This window comes from Heloderma suspectum, chromosome 5, assembly GCF_057233095.1.
Source record: "Heloderma suspectum isolate Gila_16-S chromosome 5, 16-S_ref, whole genome shotgun sequence".
In the NCBI taxonomy this organism is placed as follows: domain Eukaryota; kingdom Metazoa; phylum Chordata; class Lepidosauria; order Squamata; family Helodermatidae; genus Heloderma; species Heloderma suspectum.
This window is the reverse complement of record NC_139462.1, coordinates 126,997,544-127,019,469: the sequence shown is the minus strand read 5'-3', so window position 1 is coordinate 127,019,469 and position 21,926 is coordinate 126,997,544. Positions and strand designations below refer to the sequence as shown.

General features: G+C 44.7%; 1 protein-coding gene across 11 annotated transcripts in view; it reads right to left on the bottom strand.

Annotated features, from left to right (window-relative positions):
* Positions 1-4,047: 4,047 nt before the first annotated feature.
* BRCA1 (BRCA1 DNA repair associated) overlaps positions 4,048-21,926 on the bottom strand; it is a 70,919-nt gene continuing 53,040 nt past the window's right edge. For 8 of the 11 annotated variants that reach the window (XM_084857251.1, XM_084857255.1, XM_084857258.1 and 5 more), the window contains 8 exons: positions 18,434-18,521; positions 16,531-16,608; positions 15,108-15,148; positions 10,907-10,990; positions 7,926-7,980; positions 6,746-6,819; positions 5,616-5,676; positions 4,048-4,681 (listed from right to left, as the gene is read on the bottom strand). In XM_084857251.1, coding sequence (XP_084713377.1) covers positions 4,572-4,681; positions 5,616-5,676; positions 6,746-6,819; positions 7,926-7,980; positions 10,907-10,990; positions 15,108-15,148; positions 16,531-16,608; positions 18,434-18,521 — 591 coding nt within the window. In that variant the 3' untranslated portion in view covers positions 4,048-4,571. Of the gene's footprint in view, positions 4,682-5,615; positions 5,677-6,745; positions 6,820-7,925; positions 7,981-10,906; positions 10,991-15,107; positions 15,149-16,530; positions 16,609-18,095; positions 18,352-18,433; positions 18,522-21,926 lie in introns of those variants that run through there. The other 3 variants (XM_084857249.1, XR_014792209.1, XM_084857253.1) reach the window with 3 other exon arrangements.

Genomic DNA, 21,926 nt, shown 5'->3' with positions numbered 1-21,926 from the left:
ACATCTTAGAATTCAGGGGCTTTTAGCAGAGACTACAGAGATGAAAAGTGCTTTCCCCCATGCTCTTACAACTACTGGGTACTCCCATTATTCATGGTCTGCAAGACAGCTCTGGGATGAGAGGTAACCTATTCAACAACTGGCTGTATGAGCAGGAAACACAGGACTGGAGTATCAGCACCGCAGTCACCAAAAACATTACAGAAGAACAAATGTTTGGAGCCCCATATACCAAGAAATAGGGTGGAGAAGGGCAGGGGCTTCATTCTAAGGAGAAAAAGTAGCAAGGTCCTCTTAAAGCTGGTGGAAATTGGTAACAGCATGACTGTAGAAAAGCCGAGACCTAACTTCCAAGTGCCATGTAAGGATCTTCTATGCTTTTGCCTGCAGTCTTGGCTGCAGCTACCTTTCTAAAGGCTTACCTCCCATCTATGCTCACCTCCCAAACTGAGATTAATAGCAGCAGCAATGGGACCATGTTGGCAGTTTCTTCATATTACTTGGGTAATGTTTTGCCAGATAACTATAATCTCCTGAAAGGCAGATAACAGAAGCCAAGGTGGACTTTGTAGATAAGCAAGCTGTCAGAAGGTGAGGTTGACTTGACTGTTAAAAAATGTTGATGGAAACAAAACTCTTGGCAGTTTTGGGGATAATCTTGATGCAACCAGGCCATGGATTCTGCCGCTTGCTAATCAGCCCCCATTAGACAGTTATCTGCCTTTATTACACAGGCTTCTAACATGCAATGATGCATCTACTTCTCATTCCAAGGGACCCAGCAGACAAAACCATCACAGAAAGTGCCATTTTACATATATGAAATTGCCATTTTGGGAACAATGTTACTTGCATCTTGAAGCCTAGCGTAGAACAGTTTCTAGGAAGTAGGAGTGGTAGCTACATGGCTCTGCCTTTGGGGAGTTGGTAACTTTTCAGTTCTTTTAAATTCTGCGATTCAACGGGCTCTCTGTGGCTCAAAGATTGAAGAAAACACACAAGCACCCTACATGAGCTTTTGCACAGTAAGTGCGTACAATTTATCACCCAATTTAAGAAATCTTCTGTATTGAATGCCACCTCCCTCTTTGTTCTTGTCTTGGATTTGGGGAAGTAGTAGTCATAAGTATGCATCTACACTTACAGAACACTTTCAAAAGTTATAAACCTGCTCTATCTAGACCAAGCTTGTATAAAACAGAATGGTGGTAAAAGGTACTTCAAAACATTTAAAATATTCAACACAGTAAAATGTGCTTTTAAGGCCCATGCTTAGCCCTGGAGTGAATGAATATGGAGCAGCAAGCAAGCCCCTACCGGGCATGTCATCATGCTTCACCTTCATGTCATCTTCTGGGGAGGGGGGCTGAACTTTCATCCCACTTGGGCCTCGTCCCCATTTAGCCCGTATCTTCTCCCAGGGGTGTTACTGTTGTTGTTGAGTCATTCAGTCGTGTCCGACTCTTCGTGACCCCATGGACCACAGCATGCCAGGCCTTCCTGTCCTCTGCTCTCTCCTGGAGCGTGCTCAAGTTCATATTCATTGCATCGGTGATGCTGTCTAGCCATCTCATCCTCTGCCGTCCCCTTCTCCTTTTGCCTTCAATCTTTCCCAACATCAGGGTCTTTTCCAGAGTTTTCTCTTCGCATTAGGTGGCCAAAATATTTGAGCTTCAGCTTCAGTATCTGTACTCCGGGTTTATTGCAGAACTTCTTGTGTCTTTTACCCAACTCATTAAGATCTCAGACCTGCAAGTAGATTTTACATGGCCGATAAAATCTGTGCACAAATAGGATGGCATGGCCTTTTCATCGCAATAGCTCTACTCCCAAGAAATTTATTTCCATTGGAATGTGGAACTTTTTTTTTTTGCTGTGTTAGGTGGTCTTGGTATTTATGGGTATATTGGTGTTTTATAGTACCCTGCGCAAAGAATAGTTTTAGTGTTTTGTAGTATTTGTTTAATCCATTTTTGGGCTCATCTGTAAGGGTGGGGAATACAAATTCCAAAACCAGAAATTCTAGTCTTATGACAGAACTCTCCCTCTCACACACACAGAACTGTGCAAGTGGGAAACCTGTTAAGAATTACAACACATTGAGATTGCTCTTCACTTATTATATAAATGTTTCAGAGTGGGGCTGAGCCTTCTTATACAGGATTTTGTATGAAATATAAACTTCTTCAAAGCTAAGTTAGCTTTTTCAAAGCTTTCTTTACAAAAGAAAAGAAATTTTTAGAAATAGAATGTTTTTAATCTTTCTTTTGGCCATGAGCAGACAGCAATCATTTATGAAGTTCAATTGCTTGACAACATGAAGTGGTAAATATTCTACTGTCTCAAAGATACTTCCCTGTTCTTGCAGTATCTGAGCCAGAAAGGGATGTTTTATCTAATGGTATATTGGAAGAGTGGGTGCATCATGTACTCCTCCCAATCTAAAAATAATGGCTGAGTCCTACCTGGGATTATGTATGTAATTATCAGAACTGGTTTGCTAGAAAGATACTGAGCTTATTTGGGGAGCCCACTGATTGGTGATTCCTTATCAGGTCTGGACCAAGACACTGTGCTGCCTAAGGCGCAGCAGCCCCCCCCCCCCCGCCCCCAAACTCAAGATGGATAATACCCAAGGCAAGTCAAGAATTTCTGGCACCTGAGAGCTCTCTCACACCCCCCCCCCATCCTTGGTAGTAAAAGTAAATAATTAAAAAACGTATATATATTTAAAAAGGAATACGTCTAATTCTGTAACTTAATTATGTGTTGTGTGAAGAAACACTTTATTTTCTTTGTACTTCCAACATTTCTCCAATTCCAAGTTGAAGTCATGTGTAGAAAAATACCCATGAAACGGCTGCACATACAGCTGTATAACATGGCAATGGTCAAAAAGGATTGTGGGAGCTTTGTGAAGCATGTGTTTCATTCACATTTGACCACATGCTCTCACTCTTAAAAGCTAGGTGTCTGTGGCCATTTTTTAAAACTAAATATTTATTCAGTATTAATATCTTTCTGGAAATGAGTAAGGAAATATGACTTCAGAATGAAGCATCAGGCGCACACATACCAATGTCATTTAAAAACGTGAAAAATGGCACTTTCAAGGGAAGTGTCTCTAAACCCCCTTCCCCTAGTGATAGAAATTCTCAACTGTGGTGCTGCAACAGATGAACTTGACCCCAGACTGCCTCCTCGCTTCGGTGGGCTTCATTAAATACTCAAACCAGGGCTAACCTCAGGGCTAGAATACAGATGGTCAAATTTGAAGTGCATGGCTCTTGGCGAGGGTATCAAAAGCCCCGTTGAGTCCTATTAGAATGGGGTGCTGTCTGGCTGTGCATGGGTCTATTAAATGGCACAAAAGTAGTACCCCAGCTCTGTCACCAAGAGGAGGCTGAGACTTCCCTAGGATGCACCAAGATGTGGAAACTTCACAACTCCAAGCATTGCAGAACAGGTTATCCAGAAACAGCCAACCAGCTGCTGGGGGCTACTGTAACAGGCTCCCTCACCTGCATTTGAGTAGAAAGGAGGCATGCCTCCTTGCTCACCCACCCACAGTACATCTATGCAGGCCTGGTGACCCCCAAGCAGTGTAGCCCAACACTTCTCTTCAATGCAGTTGGGCACTGTTCGTGTGCGGCAAGGTGGGGTAATGCTGCTGGACACGCCTCTGAGAGCCGAAAAGATCCATAGAGTGGCAGTGAGTGACTGGATTGCGAAGACGCATGCGAAGACCCTGTCTCTATCCTTGAGACAACCGCAGCCTCCTTTGTGCCCTCTGCCCCCTGGTCTCCTGACTGAGGCAGGACCAGGGCTTCTGTTTTGAGAGCTTCAGGACTCCTTTAGCCCAGATGCCAGGGGGCCAAAGCCCCACTGCTGTGCTGAGGCAGGCAAGCTGGGGGCAAGCAGATCCAGCAGGCATAACATCCTGACCCAGCAAAGCATGATGGCAAGCAAGCGGAAGTGGACAGGGGCAACCTAAGCAAGCTAAGAGGCTGACTGTGGCCAGAAGGTCAGGGCGATAGCCACAACCCACCACTTGAATCGTTTGCCTCAGTCAGCCTCATGAGCGGAGTGGCCCTGTCCACACATGCCACCTCCTGCCATAAGGGCCCTCTGCAGTGGCTTCTTGTGCAGTTTCTAAGCAACACTTCTGCTTAGCACAGGATGTCATGTCAGTGATCCAGCAGACATGCATCTTTGTATGCAAACACCCTCCCGTGAAACAAGCAAATAAGCTGCTACTATCCAGCTGCATTAACTGAAGCTCTCAACTCCATATAACTCTTCCAAATGATGGCCTCTCCAAGAGGAAAGAAAGAAGTTTCTCAAACAAGGTAGCAGCTGGATAGTAAATAATACATTAGCACATTATTTCACTCACTGCAAGAACTGTGCTGAAAATTTTACAGTTTTAGTTCTCCCTTTGGAGAGACAGTGCATTTTTGTGCAAACTGAAATATTAATCTTGCACGGATAAGGGCGTTTTTCACAAAAGTGCTACAGAAATCCTGTTCTGAAGATTCTGCACAGGTGAGTAATTCCACTGGGCCGCCCCATCACACCTGCTGTACAATGTATTCATCAAATGGCTGGCGTTGGTAGCGTGCAATACTGTCCAGCACCCACTCCCGTGAGACTATAGTAGCATCGCACTGTGGTGGGAAACCTGCAACACAAGACCAATTGTGAGACATTTAATGACCATGCTGTCTTCCTCCCTTCCCCACAACACTCACAGGGTTCAAGAGTGCACTTCCTTTAAAAACATCTTTGTTCAATGACCTTTCAAAATGCCATGACACACAGACAGGAGTTGACAACAGGCAGGTCTTGTCAGCTGGTTTGCATTGTTGCTGTAACATTCTTTTACATCTCTGGTTGGAAATTAATTTTGCCAGAAAACAACTTTGAGTGATAGTGTGTGTATGTAAGGGTTGGCTGAGCCTACCTTCTCTCTTCAAACAAGTCACTATCCCTCATCCCATGCTATCCATGTTGGGGTAAGAGGCAGGCAATGTTTGAGGGATTGTTTCCTGTCTCCCCCTCTGATTCTCCCAAGCCATTTTGGGAGGCAAAATGGGAAAGCAGAGAAATGGCAACTGGAAGGCCAGGCGGCACCACCACTTAGAAATGATCATTTCTGCTAAACACAAATGAGAACAAAAAGGAGATCTGCAACTGCCTCCAGCAGGTTCTCACAAATACACTTAGCAGCTCTCTGGAGCAAATAACTCTGGCTCTCAGGGGAACAGGATGCCAGTAGAACACAGATCCCTTCTTAGAGCTCTCATTTGGATTGTGGTTTGGAGAGAGTGAGGAACTACATGCATCTCTTGCAGTTTCTTACCTTCTCCATAATCTAGTGCAAATGAGGGAAGATGCTACCAGTCTCCCAGAGGGCTCCCAGTAGGTGAAGAGTTGGCGGTAATGACCAATAATACTTGACGAGTAAAGACAAGCCCACAGCACAGTAGGTCTCATTCTGTTTCCTCTAGACAGTTTTCTGCCATGGCTGGCATTTATTGTCCCAAACCAGCAGATAACTAGACACTTTGTAACATATGTTATCTTGGGAGACATGAGCACCACTATAACCTCACCTTGGCCGGACGTCTCTTCCACCCACGCATCGGGCTGAACAACCACCACAGCAGCGGAATTCTAAGGGGTTGCAAGATAAAAGACCAGAATGAAGAGGACAGTGGCTCAGGTGAGCTAGACAGGACCAATTTCTCTTGCCAGTCTGCAGCCAGAGATAGCATCAGGGCAGACTGCTCTTCGCTTTGCTACAGCACTCACACCAACCAGGTTGGGCCTTGAGGAGGAAAGAAAATGCCAAAGAGGGGGGCAAAATGGGATTGAAGTGAAAAGCAGTAGCGCAGGAGAGAAGACCAGCGGGGTGTAGTAGCTGGAGTGCTGGACTGGGAGCCCGGAGATCTGGGTTCTAATCCCCACTCGGCCATGGAAGCTCACTGGGTGATTTTGGGCTAGTCACAGTCTCTCAGCTCAACCCATCTCACAGAGTTGGTGTTGTGAAGATAAAAGGGAGGATGGGGTGTATGTATACTGCCTTGGGTTGCTTAAGGAGGAAAAAAGGCGGGATATAAATGTAATACATACATACATACATAAGATGACACTGCTGGAGAAGTCAGGCCTGGTGCTAAAGCAGGGGTGCACAATCCTCCGCTGCCCTCTCTGTGGCCCACCAAGCCTGCAAGTGCCCCACCCCATTTCTCCCGCGATTCAGCTGATCAGCGGGGATGCAGGGAAAAGACTGCTCTTCCATGATGCATTCACAATCAGGGTCACTGGGGAGTGGGCTGAAGCCTCCTCCCCCAGCAACCCTGAAGGTGCTGGAATCACTGTTTTACTGCTGCCATTAGTGGTGACCCTGGCACTGCCCATCCTGTGTGTGTGTGTGTGTGTGTGTGTGTGTGCGCGCGAGAGAGAGAGAGAGAGAGGGGGGGGGTATGTAGGTTTGCTTTGTATGCATGATGTCTCAAGTAAGAAGATTTCTAGGCAGTATTGGGTTAGTTGAACTATTTCTCTGACTCTATATGCAATAAGTACCATACATACCCTTACTCAGCACAGGCCATGGGAGGCAGGATGGACCAAAAGCAAGCCAAGCCAAATTCATTGTGCTTTTGAGGAATTAATAGAATAAATGGAAATTATCTCAATTTCTCCCACTTGCCTGTATCCACAACATTTAACACACACTTACTGTTGCATGTGCAAATAAGTGAGGTTGCTTCACAAGGGATGCGCCACACTGCTCTACCATCCATTCCAGTTGTTCTGAACAATTCCCAATGGAAGACAGAGACAGAACATTAAACTACAATGACAGAGTACTTCACCCCCCACCCCCTCGCCCTACACACACACTTAGCCCAAGCAGGCCAGTCACATCTGTTAGGATATATGTTGGTATTTCCTTTTTAACAGAATCTGAGAGTTTGGGGAGTTGTTCTCTAAAGACTAGGGCTGTGCACCGCTTTGGATCTGGAGCCAAATTCCGAGCTGAAGGGGGGTGCTTCGGGCTGTTCCAGAAGCAGGTCAGGATTGGCCCGAAGCAACCTGAAGTGGATCAGTTTGCTCCAAAGCATTCTGGCATGCTTTGGAGCAATCCATAAGCCCTGCCACCCAGCCACATACCCTGCTCCCCAGGCATGCGAGCCCCCTGCACCTTTCTTGGACCCTCGGGATGCGCGTCAGCAGCATCAGCCTCTTCGAGGGAGTTGCCATTGCAACTTCCTGTTTCTGAAAATTGAATCCTGTGCAAATGGCGGCCATAAGGCCATCATCTACAGGCATTTACGCCTGTAACGTTACATAGATGATAGCCTTATGGCCACCATTTGCACAAGATTCAACTTCCAGAAACAGAGAAAGTCGCAGTGGCAACTCCCTCGAAGAGGCCAACAGCATGCATCCCAAGGGTCCAAGAAAGGCACAGGGGGCTTGTGTGGCACATCAGGGCGGAGGATAGCCTGCTTCGGCCACCCATATCTCTCTTTGGCCCTGGAACGGGTCGGGTTGGACCCAATGCAGCTGAAGCAGGTTGTGCCTGCCTTGGAAACCCTGAAGCAGACTCCAAGGTGGGTCAGGGGGTCCCTGCACAGCCCTACTAAAGATATGACTCTATTCTATTGTTTTGGATACTGAATTATGAAAGCACAGAATTTGGTACTGGGCACAGAATTCAGCATCCCCTTTACTGACAATATCAGAAAATGTCATTGGTGACTGAACCCTACCAAATCCTGCTGATGTTTGCATGATCCTTTGCCTTTGAATAAAGAAGGGGGAGTTAAGAGCCCCTGAGGTGTCAACTAAATCTAGATTCCTTTCAGCTTATGTGAACTTTTCTCAACTCACTTCAAATGTCCCAAACTACTTACCTGGGAGCATATCAGTGAATGGCCCATAACAGCATATTTTCAAGCCTTGAAAAAGCTGGGAAGGAAAGTGTGTGTTAGTCAGAGAATCAACACCTCAGCATAGGAACTTGGGAATTTCTATCAATGTGAACTAAGCTATAGGGTTCTGCCCTGGCCTGAATTGTCTATCTAATCTGATCTGAGGAGAATAAAAAAGGAACACATTCAGACATGAAGCTAAAATGCATTTTGAGCAATTAACAATGGCTCCCTGTCACTTGTACCTCAACTTCACTTCTAGTCCTTCCTTGAAAACTCCCTACCTCTGACCGTCCCCTTCCTCTATGCACATTCATGCCCTCTCCATTCTGCACAACCTCATCCACTACCAACTACCTGCCTTCTTCCCTTGCTCTCCTTACCTTCAGGCTTGCTGATTCCCATGCCTGCGGAGACCTATTCACTGGAAAGCTAATTGAAAGTGGTAGTATTTCTTTACTGGATCACACTGCCCCTAAGTCTTAAAATTTCCTATAACCTATGCGTACTTGGCTCTCAGTTATCTTCTCTCCCTGAATTGATATACCTTTCCTGAACAACAGAATATGGTTCACATAACATTTGGGAACATCCTGACCATAAAAGGGAAACAGTCTGTCACAGAAGGTTGATACTGACTAGGTTTGCATGTCCTGGCAACCCACAGTGGGCAGCCAGCCATGGTGGGTTGTCATGTTGTCCGAACCAGGCACGTTTTCCACAGGGTGGCTTAATTTTCTTGAACAAGCCACCCTGAGCCTTCTTGGAGGGTTGATCCTACCTATGGTGGGTTGTCGTGTTGTCTGAAGCCAGTAGAATGATTTTATTGTGGGTTGCTGGGATCAGCTACAGGGTCGCCTGGCAAAAAAGCCTGTGCCACTGTTTGAGATCTCGCCAGTGACTGCCCCTCCACCGATACCCCTCCCTGCTCTTTCTCAAGTGTGCATGAGTGCATTCTTGCCTGTCTGATATGCGTAGTCTTGCCTTGTCAATGTCCATGTATGTTGCAGCTGTCAGTGGGAGTGCTGAAATGGAGTAGGTAACATATAAGGGAACTGACAAAGTGAGAGGGCAGACAGACTAATTTGCACACAGTTGACAAGGATTGCAGGGGATAATACTACGGGACAGACCATTGAGAAGGCAAGACTACACATATTGGACAGGCGAAAGTGCGCTCTTGCACATTTGTGAAAGAATGAGAAAATAATAATAATTTAAAAATTACAAACACATTTGAGTACTCCCAAAGCACCGAAAAAGGTGGCGCCTTGGATACATGCCAAAGCTGGCTGGAGGACTGAGGGGGAAGGAGGGAGAGAACAGGCCACGGCAAGCTGACTGTCTGTCAGGCATACTGCGGGCTGTTCAGCAAACAACCAACCAACCAACCAACCAACCACGGCTTTATTCTCAGGATGGCTTAGGGTGACATGTGAACCCGCCTAATAAGTGCAGTTGCTGAGGAAGCAGTTTAGTTGAGACTGTAGATACTGATATAGAGCTTAGTGTCAGATGAGTTTATGTTGCTGATTGGAAGAAGCCAGAGAGAAAATTTGCCTCCTCCAAGATAGTACTGTAGTTCAGGAATGGGGCTGGAGTAGGTAATGGCTATGGAGCAAGGACCTTGGGAAATAAGGAACCTAGAATGCAGGGAGATGAATAGGGAGAAAACATCACATTGGGCCTAAGGACAGGAGCGATGCTGTAGATGGTAAGAGAATCAGATTGTACAGGAACTTTCAGCCCACTCCACATCTGCTGTTATGAGAAACATAGGAAACAAGATACTATCCAGAATAAATCTTCATACAATGCTCTAGAAGATGCCCCCACAAGTTGTTTCCCTCTGGCTGGTAGGAAGCAAGCAACGTTAGGTACTGGAAAGAGGTAGAACTCACTGCTGGCGAGCTTCAAGCTTCTGTTTACCCAGATGGGAAGTACCCTATGAGTCAGTTCAATAGGAGCGTGCAGCCAAACAATTCGTCAATTTCACCTTCCTTGCTTTCTATCAACCTGTCTAGCTCCAGATAAATCTTCCATCTGAGCATGAGAGTGAGTGTAACTGGCTCAGGAAAAGTTCTGCTGAGCTACCGAAATAGTTGGGAAAGAGAAAGGGGCTTTTAGAAAAACACACCACCGAAGGTGCAGCCTCTCTCTTCCTATCTCCAACCAGCATACCAGCATCAATCTTTATGTCACCAACAATGCAATGTGAAAGCCCAAAGAATGGAAGCCCAACCAGAAGGCCTCTGTATCTTCAGATTGCTGGGGGCAGGGAGGCAAAATAAATTAATTGGATTAACACAGCATGATTGAAGCTTTGCAGCATCCTGAACACTATTTGCACTAATTCCCAGTTATGACTCCTAAATATAAACCCCCTCATTCCGTCTTTGAAGAACTAGCTATTAGTTTCCCTCTATAGCAACAGGACAACATACCATTTGGCGTTCTGCTAGTCTCTTTCCGTATGATTTTTTAACAGTTAAAAGGCTGTTAAGTGCTCAGAATACAAATATTTTCTAAAAGAAAGAAGAGCCAGCTTACATCTGCACACTTTTTTAGCACTGGCATTTTAATTACAGAAATTCAAACACTTCGTGTGTACACATACAGCGGCTAGCAGCAATCAGTATTGCTGCAGGGGTTATTAAGGAGGACAAACATTACCTGTTTGAACACATTTTATGTATGGGGTTACATTCTTCACATTTCTTTCCCATAAGAATCATTACATTCAATGAAGTCACAGGAGCAACACCCAGGATTCTCCTCTGTGATAATAACTATTTCCTATAAACAGTGAAGGGCTATTTCCTATGATGGACAGAACCATGCTGGGAGGAGCAGAAGGGAGCCATACTTCGGGGACATTCCTATGAATGTATGGAGCGGGAGTGGCACATACTGCCTCCTATTTTTAACTTCTCTTGCAGAGACAGTGGTTAAAGCATACATACCTTTCCAGCAAGAGATTCCCTTGCTCTTTTGGGCCCTTGATGGCTTCTCCCATTGATTACATCTCCTCTCACTTCGAAGTCCTCCTGGAAGACAACATCAAAGTAACCTGATGCCAATGAAACAAAGGTTGGGCCACTTCTATGTGGCTGAAGCAGGAATGGAATGCTGGCTTTTGAGAAGCTGGGAGCCTCTCAGTCAAAACTGAGGCAGAAGAAGGGGTTGGGGTTGAAGGGACAACTGCTCTCATCCCACAGCTTATATCAAGATTTATTTATTTCTAAAGAATGAGAAATGCATTGAAATATTAAACCACAAACATGCATTACTTAGTTAAGCAACCACCCCACAGCAATAAGAATAGAAGCTTCAGTGAAGACGCAGGAGCTCAGTCAATGGCAGGGTAGGATGGGGCTTGCACACAAGCAAAAGGCAGGGTTGTTTTTGCCTATGACATATTTTGGATATACTGAGCAACCAAGATGTCGTAGCACAAAATCTCTTAACTCAATTTACAAAAAATAAATCCTTCAAAAGTCTAATTTCTAGATCTTCATTTAACAATCGCTCTTTGAGGGGAGAGCAGATAGTATTGGGAAAGGCCCCTTCTCTGGAGCTGGGACAGCTGTATCCAAACTTCAGTTCTTCCCACATGCCTGCAGTGAAGGCAGGGAGTTATCTGGGGAGACAGGCTCCAGAAGGGCCTATCCCCACCCCCCAAGGCTCAACCAACTCACCCACCCAACGAGTGATAGTGTCAGAAATGTCAGAGAGGGATAGTGAAGTTATCCAGTCACTCCAGTTGTCATTTAGAGAGACAGAGGAAGGGGAAGGAGTCATCACAGATCTCTCCTGCAGATACATAGCAGATCCTGGAAGTCTACTTGCTTCTGCAGCCACTCTAGATTGCATGCAAGATAGTCTCCAATACAGGGCCTTCAGACACCTGAGCTTACAGAGGAATCCCAGGCACCCACCGTGTTCCAGAAGAATAACATCTACAGTGCCCATAAATTATCCCTCCACCCCAGGAAAGTAAAATTCCAAGAAGCCTCATAAAATCTTATCTGAGGCTGACTTCAGGACAGCATTTGCAGGGGGGCTAAAATTCCCAGAAAGGACACCTATTTAGATCCCATCCTTAATGATTTGGTTCAGATCTCTGTCCCATGGCAAGTCTGTGAACTGTTCTTCTGGTCAGCAGGCAGTGGAGTCAGCAGCAAGGGTTAACTTCTCTTCTGGTAGGCAGGGCCAAAAAGAAAAAACAACACCCTTCCCAGACAGGAGGACCCTCCCAGGTGCAGGACTTGACTCCAGTGTGGAACATCATACTAGAAAAAACCTGTCCTAACGATATCCCAATGGGGATAGAACAAGTAATTAAAGCCATGCACGACTCTTTCCTGAGCTCTGTGGAAGTCTGAGCTCCTTTGTGTGACTGAGAGTCTCCAACTGTCCATGAATGTAGATGCTAAGAGACAAGCACTTTGGCAGAGCCAGAGCCAACCTACACAGGGCCTTTGGGCCTTTGTGCTGGCTCTCATGGTGGTTGAAGGCTCTACTGAGAGGGACAGAGGCAGGCGTGTGCACACCAGACGCGTGTGTTACTTTCCTGGAGCATAGATTCGTGATGTGACGGAGAGGCTACCAAGATTCATCAAACCAACAAATTACTATCCTCTCTGCTGATCCATGCGGGAACAGAAGATAGAGCCAGAGGAAATACTGTGTGGCCCTCTAAAGAATATGAGGCTCTGGGTAGGGCAGTGAAGGATTTGGGGGCACAAGTGGTGTTTTCATCAATCCTTCTTGTCAAAGATCAGGGCACTGGTAGGGTATGGATCATAAAAATAACAAGAAGAGGTTCTTTGGCTATGCTAGGAGCAAGAAAAGGAGCTAAGAAGGGACAGGTCTGTTGCTTAGGGAAGGTAGTGAAGTGTTAACAGGTTACGGAGAAAAGGTGGATCTATTCACCTGCTACTTTGCTTCAGTCTTCTCCCATGAGGGGAGTTGTGCTCAACCTGGGACAGGTAAAACAAATGATACAAGGACCCAAAGAGATTACGAGAGAACACTTAGCCACTTTAAATGAATTCAGGTCTTCAGAACCAAATGAATTACATTCCTGGGTGCTGAAGGAGCTTGCGGATGTTATTTCAGAGCCACTGTCTGTAATCTTTGAGAACTCCTGGAGAACAGGTGAGGTGCTGGAAGACTGGAGAGGGGCAAATTTTGTCCCCATCCAGGACAAAAGTGAATCCAGGAAACTAAAGACCAGTCAGCCTGATGTCAATACCTGGCAAAATGCTAGGACAGATTGTTAAGCACTCTGTCTGTGAGCACATCGAAAATAATGCACAGATTAGTACGAGCCAACATGGGTTTGTCAGGGATACATCATTGCTAGTTTTGTAGACTGTAGGAATGCTGTGGACATAGTATTTCACCAAAGCATTTGGCAAGGTTTCCCATGATATCAAGTTGGTAAAATGTAGGTTGGATGCTACTACTGTTAGGTGGATCAATAGCTGGTTCAATAATCATACTTAATGAGCGCTCATTAATGGTTCAGCATCCTCCTGGAGGAAGGTTTTGAGTGGAGTACTGCAGGGCTCTCTTCTAGGCCCTGGGCTGCTCAATGTTTTTATAAAATACCTGGGTGAGGATGTAGAGGGGTGGTTTACCAAATCTGCAGATGACACAAACCTAGGAGGGATAACTAATGCTGTCAAGTCCCTTGGTTCTCTCCCTTCGCAATCAGCACTCTAAGATACCAGGCTTCAGCCTCACTAATTTATTAGCCTTATTACCAGGCTCTTTACAAATGCAAATCCTCGGAGACTCTCAGGCTACAAAGGAAAACAGCTACTCCACACAATTACAAATATCAAAAGAGGAGCCAAGTAGGAATCAGAGATGCTGGGGCAGTTTGAAACAAGAACTTGCAGGCCAGAATAACTTAGGAGGGGATGTCCCTCCCTTACAGTGGCTCCCTCCTACGCACAGCCAACCGGGTGGAATGTCTGAGCTCCGCCTCTAACTTTTGCTGCTTTGCTCTGTGTCAGACTCTAGCATCCTTCAGGTCACACCCCACACTCTCCTCCTCCTTCGAGACCTGAGTTCTCACAGGGGAGAAAAGGGTGGGGCCTTCAGGTCGAGCCATCTATGTGCCAAGTTCCTGAGAAGAATGTCTGTCTATATCTGAGCTCACTAGGGAGGAAACCTCCCCTGGTTCTGGCTGTTCCCATTCTGAGTCTGAGCTGCTAACTATCTCCATATGCTCAAAATCATTCCTGACAAACACCACAGAAGACAGAACCAAGATTCAAAAGAATTTCAACAGGCTGGAACACTGGGATGAAACTAGCAAGATGAAATTAAACAGATAAAGTCTGGCATTTAGGTACCCAAAAAATCAAAGGCACAAGTATAGGATGGGGGAAACCTGGCTTGGTAGCGGTACATGTGAAACTGATTTAGGTGTCTTACTGGATCACAAGCTGAATATGAGCCCGTAGCACAACGCGATGGCTAAAAACGTTAATGCAATGTTAGGCTGGATTAACAGATGCTTAGTGTCCAGGTCATAGGAAGTAATCGTTCTTCTCCATGTGGGGCCTAGATTGTTGAAAACCTAGACCTTGCTGGTCTTATAGGCCCCTTCCAACCCTACTATTCTATGACTTTCTATGAAAATAAAGATGGCACTGGAGGCCAGCATTTTGCAGCGTGCCAGCCACCCAGTTAAAAAAAAATCAGGAGGGGCTGGGAGCCTGGCGGACACCAAGAGAGGTGATTGTCAGCACACTGGTACCCACTGGCACCATGCTGGAGACCCCAGCACTAGATGTGCTCCAAGGTCCCTTCCAACTCTATGATTCTAAGCTCCTCCCCTCCAGTTGAAACTTGGAGACTGTCTTTCCAGTCTCAGAGAAGCAGCCTTCCCAAATGTTAGCTGCCCTCCTTCCCTTAAGAAAAAGAGAAATTCACAGATAAATTCAGACTCCCCCTCCCCCACACACATGTATCCTATTCTCATTCACAACTATTAACTTGGCATTTAAATGAACATGAAATAAAGGGTCACAGTATGTATGCAGTGGCCCAGCTTCAATCTTACTCCCTCCCCGCCCCTGTTCTAGGGACTCTGCAAATTGCTCACAAATGAGCACAAAACCCCACAAATGCAGATATCAGATGTACCTCGTGAAGGACTCTTCCTCTCTTAAGCGACTGTTCAATCCCTAGGACAGATAAAGAAGGAATTATTCTTCTTCTTAAAACAACAAACGGCCCTTTTTATCATCTGCAACATTTTTTTTAGTTTCTACCTCAAGATACAAAAGAAAGCTGCATCAATGTGGTGCAAACAAGCAAGTCCATGTTTAAATACTACAGCTGGCTGGTTGTATTACTGCACACTGCTGGGAACCTCTTCCTCCCCACTTGTTACAGATTTCAAATCCATTTTCTTTAAGAATACTAATGCTGTACTAACGGAAACAGTTTATGGCTAACTTTCAGAGATAAAATGCTGGTCCTTCTAAGGGCAACTACATTAAAGATGCATTTAAAAACCGCTTTCAATGATGCATTAAAAATCCAAATCAAGGAGAAACACGAATCCAATGAACAGAATAAATTATACAAAATAAAATGAGCCGCACATCTATTTGCCTGCTTCCCTTAATTTAGTCTTCTTCTGAACAAGGAATTATACGGAACACTGAAACCCTAACTTCCCAACCACAGGAAGACTTGCTCATTTCTCCTTCTTGCCCCCATGACTTCACCAAACAGTACCCACATTCTCCAGCTCTATGGGCTAAAGTGGAAGTTCTCAGGATGCTGAATTCTTTGCCTGATGCCAAACTCCACACTTGATAGTACAATTGTGGGGTATGAAATGCAAAGCCTAGACTGCACATTACTTAGAGACCAAAAAAAACCCTAAAAGGAAACTGTGTTAGGGCCAAGCTAGATAAAATACTGGGAAATCCAAGATCAGATCTCTTGCAGTTTTGTCTAGTTCAAAGCAGCCAGGGAGGGCGTGTGTGCACGCGCCCAAATTTGACTGGGACAAGAGCACTGGATTCCTGGTCTAAATTGCCATAGCTACATTGAACTGAAAAAAGAGTAGGAGATCTGATAATATATTTCTCATCTATTTTGGACCTTTGTCTATACAGGCAAACACAACAGAGTCCTGCAGCAACCTAAACCCTAACTTCTCCATGGTGATGCCCAGGCTGTGGAACTCCCTGCCTCAGGAGATGTGGTTGGCTCACACTGCAACATTTGTTGCTTGCTGAAGACTATTTTATTTAGAGAAGCTTCTAATTTTGGCTGGTTGACAATATTTGGACTATGGGATTTTGTATTTTTTCCTGGTGCCTCTGTATTTCTACGACGTTTTAAACATTTACTGGATAATATGGTCTGGTGGATTGTTTTTACATTGTTTCTTGTTAATTACCATGAGGTGGAAAGGTGGGATATACATTTGTATATCAAGTAAATGAATGTTTATTATGGCATGAGCTTTCATAGGTCTGTTTCCTTTGCCCTGAATGCTGCATGTGCAAGGGGAGAGTGGAAGGAGATTTCAATGAGTGTTCACACTTACACTGGTAGCTCACCACCCATTTCTGTGTAGCAATACCTAGGAAGTATTTCAGTGTCCGCTCGCAGACCAGATCCTCATCTGAAGATTAAGCAGAAAGATTTCAAGTAGTGCTCAGTGCTAATACTAAAAGTAAGGGACTGGATCCAAAAATATATTTTAGGCGTACAAAAGGGCTTCAGCACGTCTAAAAAATTTTTCTTGTAGTGTTTATCTTTCCACATCGGACCCTCACACCATATCACGAACTGCTTTCAAATGTACACTTAGTTTCAAAAGCAGCTTGCTGGGTCGCAGGGCATGTTCAGGAATAAAAGGTGCAGAATGAGGTGAAGTTTTTTCAATCCTGGCAAAGGGTCTGATATGAAAGCAACCCTTAGGAAGATCTGCCAGGCACTTTTTAGTATATTGAATAGTTTCATGGGTTGCATCAAGAAGGTCAGAGTCCCCTTCCCACTGTTTATGCATTCAAGGTATTCTTAGCACTCACATCCTCTTTTAAGAACTGAAATACTTTTTGGAAGGGGAAAAGGAAAGGCAAGTTCTTTTTTTTTGGACTTCCAAGAATTATCTGATGAATCCATCACCTTCTCAGTAGTGATACAAATCCAAATTCTGTGCCAAGGGAATTTAGCACTGGCAACCTCAAATATTATTCAAGTAAAAATATGGCATATAATTTGCCTGTGAGACATAATTTATTTTGCTTTTAGTAGCCATGGATATAGACACGGATCTATACTAGTAGAAATCCTACTCAGGTAATCCCCCCCCACCGAGTTTTCCCACACGTTACCAACTTTTTCAGTTCATCACTGCAGCTGTAAGGGCTAGAAACTTGCACTTTTAAAAAACAAAAAGCTTAAGAGCTGAATATGAGAATCTTGAATTCTGCACTTGCATGGTTTGTCTCATGTCCCCTGGTTCTGAAGCACTACATTACTCATAAGAACATAAGAGCCATGCTCGATCAGGCCAAGGGTCCATCTAGTCCAGCATTCTGTTCACACAGTGGCCAACCAGCTGTTAACCAAGAACCCTGAAGCAGGGCATGAGTGCAACAGCGCCCTCCCACCCATTTTCCCCAGCAACTGGGGTACATAGGCTCACAGCCTCTGGTACTATAGGTAGCACATAGCCATCAAGACTAGTGGCCATTGATAGCCTTTTCCTCCAGGAATTTGTCTAACCCCCTTTTAAAGCCATCCAAATTGGTGGCCATCACTACATCTTGAGGTAGTGAATTCCATAGTTTAACTATGCGCTGTGTGAAGAAGCACTTCCTTTTATCTGTCCTGAATCTCTCACCAATCAGCTTCATGGGATGATCCTGGGGATGCAGTATTATGAGTGAGGGGAAAAATGTCTCCCTATCCACATTCTCCACCCCATGCATAATGTCTCCCCTTACTCGCCTTTTTTTTCCAAGCTAAACAATCCCAGCTGTTGTAACACAGTCTTCCATGTCAACTTAGCTGGAAGTAGACCCAAGACAGGATTAGGCAGGTTTGGATTTTTACTCAGAATCTCCAAAGCCCCCTTAAAACATCGTAAAAATTGCTTTGCTAGCTCAGATTAAGGAGCATCTAGGTCCACATTCTTTGCCTAGCAGTGGCTGGCCAGAGATGCCTCAGAGAAGCTCATAAGCAGAGTATGATGGCAATGCCTATTCTGTGTTAATGATAATATCCAGCACTTGATAATCAGAATAAAACACCTCTGAACGTGGAGGTTCCAATGAGCTATCACAGCAATTGACAGATCTCTGTGAAAGTATCTGGAAGAGGCAAGATTCTCCAGTCATTAAAATGAACTCCGACAGTCCTGCAAGACATATGTGCCTACTCACTCATCCAATCAATATGGCAATGCAGATGGCAGGCTCTCCTCTGTGCTCCCAGCTCACCTGTTTTCATTACTACGTGGGTTGTTTCTGCAGTAATTTTATTAGACCAAATGCTCTCAGTTTTCCTGGCAAACTTCTGTATTAGCCGCTAAAAGCAAAGTAAATACTGCATTAGAAATAATTAATTTTATTAGCACATAAGGTATGGTTGGCTCCTCAATGGAGCCTTTAACATTTTTATCAGAAGAATGTATATCCTGCTTTTCCATATAAATGTCTAACATTAGATTTGGTTAACATTAACATGAATAACTACATAAACAATCATTAAAAATAAAGAGAGGGAGGGAGGAGAGAACATCTCTAAGATTAAAAGGTGTGAAGGATTAAGAAGCTAACCATTTGAAGAGCCTAGCAAAGAAGAAACATCTTCACACAGCAACAGAAGGCCATTAGAGAGGAGGCGAGGCAGGGTTCCCTACTAAAAGGTTCTCTCCAGCATCCAGCCAAATGCAACTCAAATGTCGGCAGGACACATACGAGAGCCTGTATAGAAGATTTCAATGAACAAGCAGGCTCATGCCGAAGATGGTGTTCCTTTATGTCTCCCAATTTTTAAGGTCATAACCAACACACTGAACTGGGTCCGTAAACAGGCCAGGAGCCTGTTAACTCACTGTTAACAAAGGAGTCACATGTTGTCAATAAGTGGCCTGGTCAACAGTCTAGCAGCCACATTCTGGGCTGGCTGAAACTTCCAAACACTCTTCAAAGGCATCCCCAAGTAGAGTGCATTGCAGCAGTCCACATGCGATGAAACCAAGTCATGTGTTACACCACAACTAAAGCTACATTTTCAAGAATGGACACAGCTGGCGCATGAGTCTAAAGTGGGCAAAAAGCATCCACAGCCACAGCTACCATCTGAGAGTCCAGGTTCAAGGCCAGATCTCTGGACTGTGAACCTAAGTCAGATTGCACACCTGACAAACCTTGCAAACCAACACAGACTGAACTCCTATTCCTACGGACCAGGGATACCTCTGTATTTTCTTGATTAAGTTTCTCTTTGTTCATGTTCATCCAGTCAATTACTGACTTCAGGCAATGGTTAAGAACAGGGGTGGGCAACTAGTGGCCCTCCAATTGTTTTGGCCTACAACTCCCATGATCCTTCACCATTGACTATGCTGGTTGGGGCTGATGGGATTTCTAGGCCAAAACATCTGGAGGGCCACAAGTGATCCAACTCTGGTTTAGACCATCTCCCTGGGATGTGATGGAAAGGAGAGAGAGCTCAGTGTCATCCTCATATTGGTGACACCACATCCAAAACTCTAGACAAATTCCCCGAGGCTTTGTGCAGATGTTAAATAGCATGGTGGACAAAGTGAAACCATAAAGTCAGATTGAAATAGATCTATACCATATTATTCAGAAAACCTGGAGTTGAGACACCATCATAGGCCTGAGTATCTTGCCCAGAAATGGAACATAAGAGACAAGCCAGAAATGATCTAATACACTACCTTCACAAACTAAAATCCAATTTTCCTGTATCTTTCAAGGTAACAACCCAATTCAAAGTGCTGTTTTTAAATTTTAAATCTCTTAACAGCTAGGGTCTAGCTTACCTGAAAGATCACCTTCTTCTGAATATACCTACTCAAAGAACTGTTTTAGATGCCCTGGACTGTGTGCTCCCATTAAGGGAACAGAGGCAGGTAGCTACTAGGGCGAGAGCCCCCTCAGCAGTGGCACCCTGGCTGTGGAACAGCCTCTACAGAGAGGCTCACTTGATGCCTTCTAAATACTGTTTCTGGAACCAGGCAAAGACCTTTTTATTCACCCAGGACTTTTAACCAATTGCAGTTTAAACAAACAAAATGTGGACTCCCTGTGTAAGCTGTGTTCGGTAATTTGAGCAGTGAAGTGATTATTCTCTGCTGGGGAGGAAAGTTTTCTGTTGCATTTCACCAAGTTTAAAAAAATGTTTTCAATTTTTATTTTGTATTTGAATATTGTATATAACATTATTTTTTTTGTAAGCAGCCAAGGGAACAAGTGTTAATGGCCATATAAATCCAACAATTAAAAATAATAATACCCATAACCACAAGGATTATTATCTCACTTCCAGCCCTAAAGGCCCCTCTGTCACCAGACCCCGTAAAACTCCACAAATGGGGAGGTGCCCATTTGAACTGGCTCCACAAAGGGCCAATCCACCTTGGTGCTGTACCACCACCGGACCACAACATATAATAAGCCTGACCCCAGTAGGCCAATAGAGTAGCTAGAAGTTCTACAGCTCGTAATGCAGAGCTAGCTCTGAGCCTTACGCTGCTCACCCTAGTGCAGCAGAAACAAATGCCTGGAGAGCTATATGGTTCACATACACTCAGCTGCTACCTCTGTGTACTGCTGCATTCAGTTTAGTGGCAGCCCCCCAAAGATAATTCCCAAAGATAAGGACACTAGAGTGGAAAATATACAACAGCACCTCACGGGCTGAGGTCACCTTGGGGCTGACATTTTTGCCTCGTGTTTTTTCCTGGCACAGCAGCAACAAATTCATGGGGGGCGTGGGTGACCTAGAAGGTTTACGTCTCACAGCAACATCTCCTGTGGCAAAACAACAGTCCCAGTGCCACACCATATTTGCAAGTAGATGCAGTCAATAGAGGTAAAAAGTTCTGTCTTGCCCAGCACAGGATTTAGGTTACTTTGCTCATGCACAACATTGGGGTGGTTTGTTTTTTTTTAGCATATTGCCCTGATAATTTCACATCTCTGATACTATGTGGACTTGGGCACTTCACCGAGCCTTAAACTCTCTTCAGTATGGAATACTGATGCCCTTCCACAGCAAGCCCACTATAAGTAAAAGCAATTAAGCTTCTGAAGCACTTTGCAAAGAGAAGGAGCAATTATTAAGCCTGCGAAGTGCCTCCTCCATTCTACAGTCATGTGAAAAAGAAAGTACACCCTCTTTGAGTTCTATGGTTTAAGTATCAGGACATAATAAAAAATCATCTTGTCCTTAGCAGGTCTTAAAAGTAGGTAAATACAATCTCAGATGAACACCAACACATGACATATTACACCTTGTCATTATTTATTTTACAGAAATAAAGCCAAAATGGAGAAGCCATGTGTGAAAAACTAAGTACACCCTTACTGCTTCCATAGGGATGAAGAAGCTAAGTAGCAGCCAGGTGCTGCTAATCAAATGCCCTTGATTAAGTGATCATCAGCAAGTGTGACCACCTCTATAAAAGCTGAAGTCTCAGGAGTTTGCTGGTCTTGAGCATTCAGGTGTGTGTTAACACAGTGCCAAAGAGTAAAGACATCAGCAATGACCTTAGAGAAGCAATTGTCGCTGCCCATCAATCTGGGAAGGGTTATAAGGCCATTTCCAAACAATTTAAAGTCCATCATTCTACAGTGAGGAAGATTATTCACAAGTGGAAAACATTCAAGACAGTTGCCAATCTTCCCAGGAGTGGACGCCCCAGCAAATTCACCCCAAGGGCAGACCGTGCAATGCTCA